General features: G+C 42.9%; 1 protein-coding gene across 5 annotated transcripts in view; it reads right to left on the bottom strand.

Annotated features, from left to right (window-relative positions):
- Positions 1–2,761: 2,761 nt before the first annotated feature.
- The window catches only part of PARN (poly(A)-specific ribonuclease), a 188,574-nt gene continuing 179,818 nt past the window's right edge, over positions 2,762–11,517 (bottom strand). For all 5 annotated transcript variants that reach the window (XM_036917868.2, XM_036917873.2, XM_036917871.2 and 2 more), the window contains one exon: positions 2,762–3,773. Coding sequence is in view for 1 of the 5 variants with exons in the window: in XM_036917869.2 (XP_036773764.1) it covers positions 3,721–3,773 (53 nt within the window). In the remaining 4 variants the exon portion in view is untranslated. The remainder of the gene's footprint in view (positions 3,774–11,517) is intronic.

The following is an 11,517-nucleotide window of genomic DNA, read 5'->3' as shown; positions in this document are numbered from 1 at the left end:
TTCTTATGGTCTTACCATGAAAATGCAACGGTGATTGTGTGACGTGATGGCCATTTCACAGTGTATGAAGGTATCAATTGAGTCAACACATTGTACACCTTAAACTTACATTGTGTGTAAATGTCAATTTTATCTCAGTAAGTCTGGAAAAAAAAAGAAATAAGCAAGCCATAGACTTGGACTAAAATTTTGCAAATCAACTATTTGACAAAGGACTGATGTCCAGAATATATAAAGAATGCCTACAACTTGATAAAATATAGGCAAGAGAAAAATTGAACAGATACAAATGGCCAGTAAGTGTATCATAATTAGTCACCAGGGAAACACAAAGGAAAACTGCAATGAGAGATGATACACCCACCAGATGTTGCTAAGGAAGGGAGTTACTGGACCTCTCCTGTTGGTGGTGAGAGTACCCCTGATACAATCATTCTGGAAGAAGATCTGGAAGGTTCTTATAAAACTAAACATATGCTTATCTTGTCAGCCAGCCATTTCATTTCAGTATTCACCCTCCAAAATGAAATATTTTGTTCTCTAAAGATTTGTACTATGTTCACAGCAGCTTTATTCATAGTAGCCCAATGGGAAACAGCCTCACTGTCCATTGATTGGAGATGGATAAACACACTGTGGTATATGCATACTTGGCAATAAAAAGGAGTTACTGATACATGCAGTGACATGGATGAATCCCAGGAACATTATGCTGAGTGAAAGGCCTAACACCAGAGAGTGTGTACTTCATGATCCTATTTTCACAAAATTCTAGAAAAGGTCAGACTAATCTGTGGTTAAGAAGATTCAGACTGATGGATAACTGTGGGGTTGGGAATGGGTAAGGGCTGACTGGGAAGAGGCAGAATGGAATGTTTCGGAATGGTGGTGATGTTCTGTATCTCGATAGTTTGGGTTACACTCGTCAGAACTTATCAGGTGGTACACTTAGGATTTGAGCCTTTCACTATAAATCTTATGCCTACTAACCCTCAAATTATAAACAAATACTGAACTCTGGCCAATGACACGCATGCTGGAGCGTTTGGGATGGGGAGTGCCCTGATGTTTGCAACTTACATAGAAACGCATCAAAAAATAAAATGAATTGATGGATGGACAGAGGGATGGTTGAATGGTTATGGCATACAATCATATGCAGCACAATGTACAACCTAGGTGGTAAATAGGTGTTTACTGAACAATTCTTTCAATTTCTCTGTATGATTCAAATTTTTTCATAGTAAAATGTTGAGGTGGGACAGAGAAGCTGGACCAGTGCAAAGCTATAAATAAGGACAGAGCCCCAGCGACCAATCTCCACCCCAGCTCTGTCTGAATCAAAGAACTACAAAACTACTTGCAGAGAAATATCGAGGACCCCACTTCCATGACTTCCTGTAGGTTTGGCCACAGTATTTAAGAAACCCTGGACCCACACAGCCCCATCATCGTATGCCCCGGGCACTCAATATCAAAAAAGTCACATGCCATTCTAGGGTTTCATGCCCAAAAGCAGCAGCCAGAGAGCTTGTGTGTATATATGGATAGGGGAGCAGGCTGGCCAACCCAGCTTGCCTGTTGTCACTGGATGCACTTTGGAAAACAGGTGTCTGGGCATGTGTGAGGGCTCCACTGGATTATTTAATTCTAGGCGAAACTCCACCTGACAACGCCAATGTCAGCTCCAGCTGATAGAAGCAGATACAACAAGGGTTTCAGATCAAAAGCATAAACCTTCAAATGTAACTGTAATTTATTGTGCACTTGTGTGTGCTGGGCATTTGGTGTAATTTCACAGAACTCTCGTGACCAACCAGAGGTTTATTAACCTGACTCAATGAATGCAAAAATGGAGGCTCTGAGAGGTTAAGTAATGTGTCCAAGAACACACAGCTGCAGCTGGGGTGCAAGCAGCACCCCTGGGGTGCAAGGGGCTCTGCAGCTTGGGCCCTTCCTGAAAACTCTCCTCCCAGACCAGTGGTGACAGCGGGGGCAGCCTGTGTGTCTGCAGCTTTTGGGTTTCAGGGAACAACGGAGGACAGAGCTCTGCTCCCTCTCCCCACTCTGGACTGCACTGTGCAGTGGCTGTTAGGCCACCACACGCTCCGCTTTTCCATGCAAGGTGTGCTCATCAGGCCATGTGTATTTTTCATAGGTATATCCCAATCAGTTTTTGGGTGGTTTGCCTTCCTGTCTGTTATGTTAAAAAGTGTCTGGTACTACTTGAAGGTTTTAACAACTCAGCCGAGTCCAGCAGTACCCTGTACATCCCCTCCTGTTGACACTGGTCTTTATTATTGTCTCCTTTGTCACTGCTCACTTCCCCACTGAGCCCTGAGCAGTGAAACCTCTGGAAGGGGTGGGAACGCCTTCCTGCCAAGTCTGGGTTTATAAAGTCTTGGCTGTCAAACTCTAGAAGGGGAGGAGGGGGGGAGTGTTAAGAGGCTCTTAATTGAGGAAAGTGTCTTACAAATCTGAATTCTCAGAGTACCACGCATTCTGACTTGAGCTTTAAGAGCTCAGACGCAGACCCACCTACACAGCAATTTACCATGGGGCTCAACTACAGCACTGGGCATCTGACTCATTAAGGCAGGTATACAGACTAGAGATTAAACTAAGAAGAAGAAAAATCCACAAATACCAGGCTTACTGACTCACCAGAGCTCTTTAGCAAAGGGTGATCTTGAGAGAAATGTATCTATGCAGAGATGAAATACATCACTCATAAAACAAGAGAAAGGAAAAAAATCCAGAATCCTAGGAAAATTTCTTTAATTTTCATCTTTTGGAAATACATTTTTCATTTTTATTTCCATGATACAAAAATGTTAAATATCTAACAATGATCTAAATGAAGTAGATCTACTGAAGTAGATCCAGGAAATTCTGTCACTGTTGTGATCTGTTGCAACAGAGAAAAGGCTGGTACATGTTATAATTTGTCATGACTTCACACACACATACGCACACACCATTTACCCCCAGACAGCCACCCAGAGAATATGACCAGGCTAAGACACAAAAGCTTGAACACAGCACTACATGTACTAACAGAAGTTGACTTTTACTTGTACAGTCTGCTGTGAGAAACTCACATCTTAGGAAAAAGGACTCTAAATATGCCCCAAATACCAAGGCATATGTTAAGCTCTTTTATGGGTTGACAGTGGTAGACATTTTCCTACTGGAAAAACAAACTTGAGAGCTTAATATTTTCAAGCAGGTATGGTGGGGAGCAGGAAAGACACAGCCGATTTCTCCACTGGGAGACCGTAACCACGTCCTGCGGCCTCCCCCAGATCTGAGCACCTGACGATGGACAAGAACCTCTAAACTCCAGATTCATGACTGCAGCATCCAGGAACATTGGCTCTTTCTGTGTATTCCACAGCCCGCATTCCCCGTCAGGTGGATGCTTAAACACACTGATTCATGACAGGGAAGGTTTCACGTGCGCAACAATTAATGAACTGGTTAATAGTGTCCACATTCATGACAGCCTACAGCCACGCTGTCAGCAGACAGTTGACATTAAAAAGGAAGAAAAGAAACACAGCCACAAAAATAAAACCTGGATTTTTTTCAGGAGACATACTTGGTTGCAAACCCCTCCCATACCACATTTCATTAAATTAGATACATTATGGCTTCCGCACATGCTGACTGGTTCCTTCCCAGCAATAGCACCAGCGACTTGTGTCACTCGGGCCTTGGTTACCAGGTGTCAGGAACTTCAAAGAGCTTGGAAGAGCTGTTCGAGATGCTTCCTGGCGGGAAAGGACAAAACAAGATAAACAAGGAGAGGCGTGCAGGAGAACAAGATGCCCAGCTCAAAGCAGGGCACCCAGCGCTGGCTGCACAGCCCCACTGGAGCATGTCCACAGCCCAGAGCCTCGTCCACGGAGAGCAGCGCCCAGCAAACGGGGTGATGCCACAGCCAACGTCACAGGTAGGATCAGGGAAGTGGTTCCCCACTTGGTGGCCTCTATTAATTTTATACGAGTTAAAATGTGAATGCTGACAATCTCTCAGTAAGCATACATTCTTTGCCAGCTACCATGCTGGGCACTTAATTTCTTTAATCTTCATGAAAGCGCAGTGTGGTGGTATCAGTATCCTCATTTTACAGACGCAAGAACAGGTTCAGAGAGGCGGGAAGGGGACCAGTCTCACAGAGCGAGTGGGTGAGGCCTCAGGGTTTGACTCCTTCATGGCAACCAGAGACCTACCACAGTCCCAGGAGACTGGGTTTCCTGTGCCGTGTGCACCGGCACCTAGGTGAGGAATGTCAGGGGCTGGGGGCTTCAGAGTGGAGGGAGGCTGACCAGTGGGGGCTCAGAGGGCCCAAAGGGGCAGGAGAAGCTTGCTGCTTTCCCCGATTTCAGCAACGCTGGCTAAGGGCTTCGTGCACTGAAGGGCCTCTTCAGTTACAAACAGTTCCACGCCGCAGTTTGAAGCCCTTTCCCCATTCATGCCACCTTCTGCAGCAGCCCAGCTGGGCCTGGACTGCCAGTGTTAGGAGCCTAGTGAATGGAAGTGAGTCAGGAAGAGCGTGTGCATAGTGGCAAGTGTGGCAGACCAGGTGCTACCGCAGCAGTGGGGTCAACGTGTGATTTAAGCCATAAAGCAGGGTTGTCAGGGAAAACCAGCAAAGCCAACCCCGACTGCCAGCGCTCCAAGATTTCAGAAGGGAACAGGTTTTTCATGCCTAAAATGGAGAAGAAGGGCCTGTTAAAAATGGAGGGGGTGCAGATCCCATGAAGCAGAAAACCCCTCTGCTAAGAGGGGCTGCTGTCAATGACATGCCTAAAGAGAACTAGGTCTAAACGCATGAAATAACCTGGGATTTTCTGCTAAAATGAGAACTCCCACTTCTGATCACATCCAGAGAGGCAGGATCAGGAGACCAGGAGGGGTACGTCGCAGTCTTCCCCTGGGTCTCATCACTGTGTTGAACATGCACATCTTGAGACTCCGATAAAGACTGTAAGACTACTTCTGAGAAGTGGAGATGCTATCCATAGGATGTGATCCATATGACAGAGTCACATGATCCAGTTAGAAAAGGAATAAAGATTACTAAAAACGAAACACAAACACTCCCCTCCCCAGAACAAGTAAGTACTGCAGATGGCCCACGATGATACAACTAGCCTGACCTTATCAGTCGCCCATTCATGTAAGACCTAAACATAGGAAGGAAAACAAACATCCATAGGCACTTTTGTAATTCACCTATCACATTACAATAGCCAATTAGCCATTATGAAGGTAAAAGGCATGTGGGGAGGTGAAGTAAATTAAACTAGCTGAGAGGAAAAAAAGCTAAGCAGCTAAAAGCCACTGAATTGTCATACTTACAAAGCACTTGCCGTGAGCTGGATGGGACACGTGTGAGTATGGTGGCATGCCATCAAGCACAAAGGAAGTGACACTGAAGAGCTAGTGAGAAATAATGGAATATGCAAATATGCTCTGGAGTGAGGCAGGTCAGGTCTGAGCATTGTACTGGGTGTATGAGTTTGGACAACTCTTCCTGACACATCTACAAGATGGAATGAATACTACTTTCTGCCTCATTAGATCTCTGTGATACAGCTAAGTCCCTGGCACATGACAGTTTTTAATGCATGAGGTTCCTTCCCTTTATCAATAAGGTAGGCCAACACTGAATATGGTTGTTCCCCAGGAAAGCCTGCAACTTTCACTGCCTAAAACGGGCAGCTGCTGACCAAGAATGATGTGTACAGAGGAACCCAAACTTTAGGAACCATCTAAAGGAGACCCAGACCAGAAGGAAGCTGGAAGTCACTACAAGTGTTTCATTCACCACTTTCCAAAAAGGATCAGTCTCAAAGCTAGAAGGTAAGGAGCTATGGGAACTCATTTTCACAGCCCTGCTTGCTAGAGTACAAAGAATTATTCAGGAACAATTTTTCTTTCTAAATAGATACTTAAGGACCTCTGACTCCTGCTAGGATGGACTTACCTCAATCCAAACTTTGCATCATATGCAAAGATTAACTTAAAATGAACTGTACACATAAATGTAAAACCTAAAACTATAAAACTTCTAGAAGAAAACACAGGAGAATATCTTTGCAATCTTGAATCAAGGAAAGATTTCTTAGATATGACACCAGAGGCATAACCCAAGAAAAAAACTGATGAGTTGGGTTTCATTAAAATTTAAAACTTCTCCTTTTTGAAAGACACTGTTAAGAGAAGGAAAAGAAAAGCACAGTATGGAAGAATTTGCAAAGTACCCAAAAGGACTTGTATCCAGAATATATAAACAACTCTCAAAACTCAGTAAGAACAAAACAAACATCCCAAAGGAAAAATGGGCAAAAGATTTCGACAGACATTTCACCAAAGAAGAGATTTAGAGAGCAAAAAATCACATAAAGAGATACTTAACATCATCAGTCATTAGGGAAATTAAAATCAAAGCCATAATGACTCCACTACATACCCACTAGAAGGGCTAAAAAGGCTAATGCCAGCGCTGGTGGAGGTGCAGAGCCACGGGACCCTCAGACCCAGCTGGTGGGAATGCAAAATGACACAGCCACCTCGAAAAACATGTGCCCATTTTGTATAAAGTCAAACATACATTTACCACACGAGCTGAAAATTCTACTCTTAGATGTATACCCCAAAGAAATGAAAACTTATTTCATACAAAACCCTGTATGCAAACATTTCCAGCAGCTTGATTCTTAGTTGCTACAAACTGGTAACAACCTAAATGCCAACTGACCAAATAAACAAATAGCAGTATATCTATAAACAGAAACTCCCCAGCTGTAAGAAGGAATGAAACAGGGATACTTACCACACACAAATCAACCTCAAATACATTGTGCTCACTGAAAGGAGCTGAATGAAGGATTCAAAAAGTTACCTACTGCATGAGTCCATGTATATGACTTTCTGGAAGAGGCAAAATTACAGGGATAGAAAGCAGATTGGTGGTTGCCAGGATCTAAGGGTGGATGGAAGGAGGGACTGACTACAAAGGAATGACTGAACTATTCTTTATCTTGATCACAGTGATGGCTCTATGACCTTACACATCTGACAAAACACATCAAACCGTACACCTAAAAGTGATGACTTTTATTGCACGTAAGTTGTATCTTAATAAAGCCGACCTTGTAAAAGATACTAGGAATGTTGTTAAAAAAAAAAACACAAAATTTTAAGATAGAATATTTTGCTCATAATTAAAAATATTTGACCAAGAGTTTTTTCTAAGGGGGGGAAAATGGGATATTAAGTTGAATATGGTGTATGATGCCAACTATCCACAAAAATGATAAGCAAAGTAACAACACTGGTTAACAGAACATCAAGTAACTGTGGGGTTTAATTTTCTTCCTTCTCTTTTTCTTCAGTCGACAGATTTTCATAGTGAGCACGTTGTTTTTATTAACAAAGCAAATTAAGAAGTGGTAAATACAAAAGGTGATTGCTTCTGGCTTACTCACTTTTCATCTGACTGGAGTTGAAAGTGGGAAAACTGAGGGGTGAGATATCTCTTCCCTCCTGGGAATCCAGAACAGACTCTCAGACACTACACGGCGCACTGGCAACCTGCCAGGATGTCATTTTTGAGAGTGAATTCTGCATGCAGAAAGATCCTTCGGGTGGGTACCACACAGAAGTTTTTAACTAGGAAATGCTCCCAAGGGCCTGCTGATGGGGTGGTTTTCCACACAAAGAAGGCAGAGCCCCACCTGGACAGCCTAGGAGAGCCCGAGAGTAATGCCGGCAGGAACAGGAGGGCACAGATATGCACTGAGTATATGACCCCACAGCACAGATACACCTCCCCTGCCACCTTTGGGCTGTAAACCATGTTTAATTGACTGATTAAAAAACTCCCTGGGAGGTGGCTGGACTTCTCTAGCCTGGTTGCTCAGGTGACCGACAGCAGCAACTGAAGGTCTAGCTTCTGACTGTGAGGAGACCTATAATTGCATGAGGAGACTTCTGCTTTAAGTTTTTTTATACTGTAACCTTAAGGGCAAAGCTTGAAAAATCCAGCAGATTAGTCAAGACTCCAATAAAACTCACAGTTCTTGGCAAACATTTAAAGGTCTAATGTGTTGTGTTTCAAATGTAAGGGGGAAAAAGACTTGGAAGAACTTCTCTATTACATGACGAAAAATCACCAGAAGTCAGTGTTTCTGGGAACCGCTCCGTGAATGCTGTCTAGCAGGGCACTGACGGACCTCCAGCTACTGGCCTGTCCGTCAGCATTTGGGAATGGCCAGCTGAGCCAGCATCAGGCCACTGGACCACTATTAATTTACTCAGCAAAATCAAGTGAAAACCCATCCATTAAACAGTGTCTGGGGAACATTTCCTAGAGAGTATTTATTCCAGCATAAATGGCATACAGAATTGTTCTCCTCTACATACCAACTGTGACTACGCCTTGAATTCCCCAGAGCAAACTAAATAGCAATGCCAATCTCCACTCATCATAATTATAAAAGGAGGGGGCTTACATTATACGTTTGCTTCCTGAAATTAGGACAGAAACAACAGTGAAAAGTATTTAACTGAGCACATAATATATATATGAAAAGCTCCCAAAGAAGAATGGTTGCTTAGATTTGTATCACATGACTTCATCACAAGAAGTCTAGGTTGGTAACTGTGACCTAGAACAGCTGCCAGAAATCCTCACCTTTGTAAAGAATGCTTTGCTTCCTCTAAAGTTTGGATAAAATGTGAGCTCTGAGTTAGACAGCCCTCCCCACTGCCCCCAACACCAGCTATACTTGTCTCTTCAAGCTTCTAATTCTTTGTGCCTCAGTTTCCTCTCTATACATTAGAAATGTTATCTATACCTTACTAGCTTTTTTAAGGACTAGACAATAAAGGATGTTGCTAGTACTCAAAAAACAGTAATTTATTCTGCAATTTAAATCACTTCGTTATCTAGGAAGGGGTCTAGTGCTTAACTTCATAGTGTACCTTAGATAGTAAGATATATAACTAAGAAAAATGACAGTTTGTGTGGGATTTACTGAGCATCAGTTGTCCCAGGATTGCTACAGTACATGATAATCTATGGTCCCACTTTTTGCTACTTCCTCCTTAGAAAACAGAGAATGAGCTACTGTAGAGAGAACACTGCCTTGTACATTTTCCATGCCCTCAATGACAGGTGCCCAACACACCTTAGTGTATCATCTGAGTACCTGTCAAGATCTTCTCCCCAGTGGGAGGGCTCAGACATGATGCCTCAGAACCTGTCTCTGTAGGACAGACTCAGCCACACTGTATCAAACACACCGACAATTCCCGCCAACGCCCCGACTAGGCCTCATGGCTCCTGGTACGCTCTGAACCTTTGAGAATTTAACACAGACCCTTCACAGAGTGTGAACTTTTACTGTCAACTCAATAGAGGACCTTATTAAAGTAACCAATCAAAATTTGTTGATTCAACAGGTCAGTACCTCATATCTTGACCTACATCCTGCTGATACTATTTAGACAAAATGATTAAAACAAACCAGCTAAAAAAGGATCCATTAGACTCCCAGTCTTGTGCTGTCAGAAGGTCTTACTCAGTGAATGGTGCTCCAGAAAAAAACCCAATTCTCTCTGATTCAGTTCAAAGTTCTCTGATTCAATTCAAAGTTGTCAAGATGTTTCTCTCTCTCTTTTTTAGTAGGACTGACAAAGAAGTACAAAATCTATTATTTTTTTAGCTCAAATCTCGTGGCACTGACAGCTTTACTGTCAATGGGAGAAAAAAAAACTATTTTAATGATGGTATTATAAATTCAAAACCCCAAATAACTCAGAAAGTTTTCACTTAAAATGAGGAAGGGTTATAAAAGGAGCTAATCTATTAATGTAGTCTATTATTAAGTATTTTAATTTTATTACCTTTCAGATTATACTGAGATAGAAGAGGAGAAAAAACATGATCTCTTCTTCCTGAGAAGTAACATAAGCTGAAAAATTCAAAAGATAATGAGATATAAAGGAAAGGAATATAGAGGGGGGCCCTCTCCCTAATCATGCTCCAAGTGATCTCAAAAAATCATGTTAACATTTAATATTTAACATTTGTTGAGCAGGTGCAATGTGACTATGGTAACAAGGTATTACAGATGAAGACTAAGTATGTTGCAGATTAAAAAGTCTCCAATACATAATTTAGGGAAAGAAAGGCAAGTAAAGGGAGACACCCAGATTTAAACAGCTAAAATATGCAATCCAGGCTTCAAACAAGAGTTTTAGTTTTCAGTTAAAGTCAAGCTTCAGCATAATGTATAAGAAGTATATACAAAGTTTTTGCTGCTTCTTTGATTTCATTAATAGCAACTCCCTACAGTCAGATAGGGTCACGTGCAAAAAGAGGAATTAATCGAAACACAGTCAATTTTTAGACTGGGTCTGAATCAAGTTTCACAGCTTTGCTACTTTCCTTTGATGTCAATTTTGGTTCTGCTGGCCGGGGCGACTGTCCTGATGTGAGATAAAGCAGAGAATAGTCGGGGCTAGCTCAGCAGCCCTCTTATCCCCAGTAGGCAACACAACTGTGTATAAGAGCACGGGCTTTCTTACAAGACAGACTTGAGAGCTCCATGACCGTGGGCAAGTCATGTAACTCTTTAAGCCTCCTTTCTCTTCGTTGTAAAATGGACCATGGTGACATCACCTCAGAGATTTAAATGAAAGAATTTCTGTTGAGCATGAAGTGCTATGTTGGACCCTTTGCAAGTGCTCAGTCAGTGGCTATAAATTCTGTCACTGTGGCTGCTGTTGACCAGGTGATGGCTGGATCTCCTGAGCAGGGAACGGGCCTGCTGACAAGCAAGCACCTCCGCACCTTGCACTCTGGCACTTCGAGTCTGTGCGTGAGGGGCTGGGTGAGGCCACGGACCCTCCACAGCACATTTGGGTGATGGAGAGCACGTGGGATTCAGCTTCAGGCAGGCCTGGGCCCACCTTCTGGCCTGGCTTCTTACTAGCTGCGTGGACCTGCATTATGTTTGTTGACCTCTCTGGGCCCTGACACCTGCATTACGAGAACAAAGATGCTAACTCCCTGTCAGGGCTATTGTAAGAATGGCATTAAATAAGGAGAGAAAAGGCTCCCACTCCAGTGCCTCACACAGAGTAGGCTCTCAACATGTGTTCATTTCCTGTTTCCTTTGCTCCTTATGTAATTCTGCTTCTGAAAAAAATTCAGGCTGCCTGCGTTTTGCTGGGAACACTGAAAACCCTGCCACTGAAAATAACATGTGTAGGAAGAGGCTTCTGTACAAATTTAAATGCAGGTTTAAAATACCGAGGCTACTTCAAACACATCAGCAAATCCTCTAAACCATGGAGGAAAGAGAGATTACCAAAATGGACTAATCATCTTTAACAAGGAGGCCCGTGCCAAGCCTTCCTCTTTCAAGAGCCAGGGCTTTTTTGGGATTCTCAAATTAAATCGATCTAAATACATCTGGTCCCATGGTAGACTACCGC

The sequence above is a fragment of the Manis pentadactyla genome, chromosome 10 (assembly GCF_030020395.1).
Source record: "Manis pentadactyla isolate mManPen7 chromosome 10, mManPen7.hap1, whole genome shotgun sequence".
Lineage (NCBI taxonomy): Eukaryota > Metazoa > Chordata > Mammalia > Pholidota > Manidae > Manis > Manis pentadactyla.
Note: the sequence above shows the minus strand (reverse complement) of the source record. Positions and strands in the feature narration are given on the sequence as shown.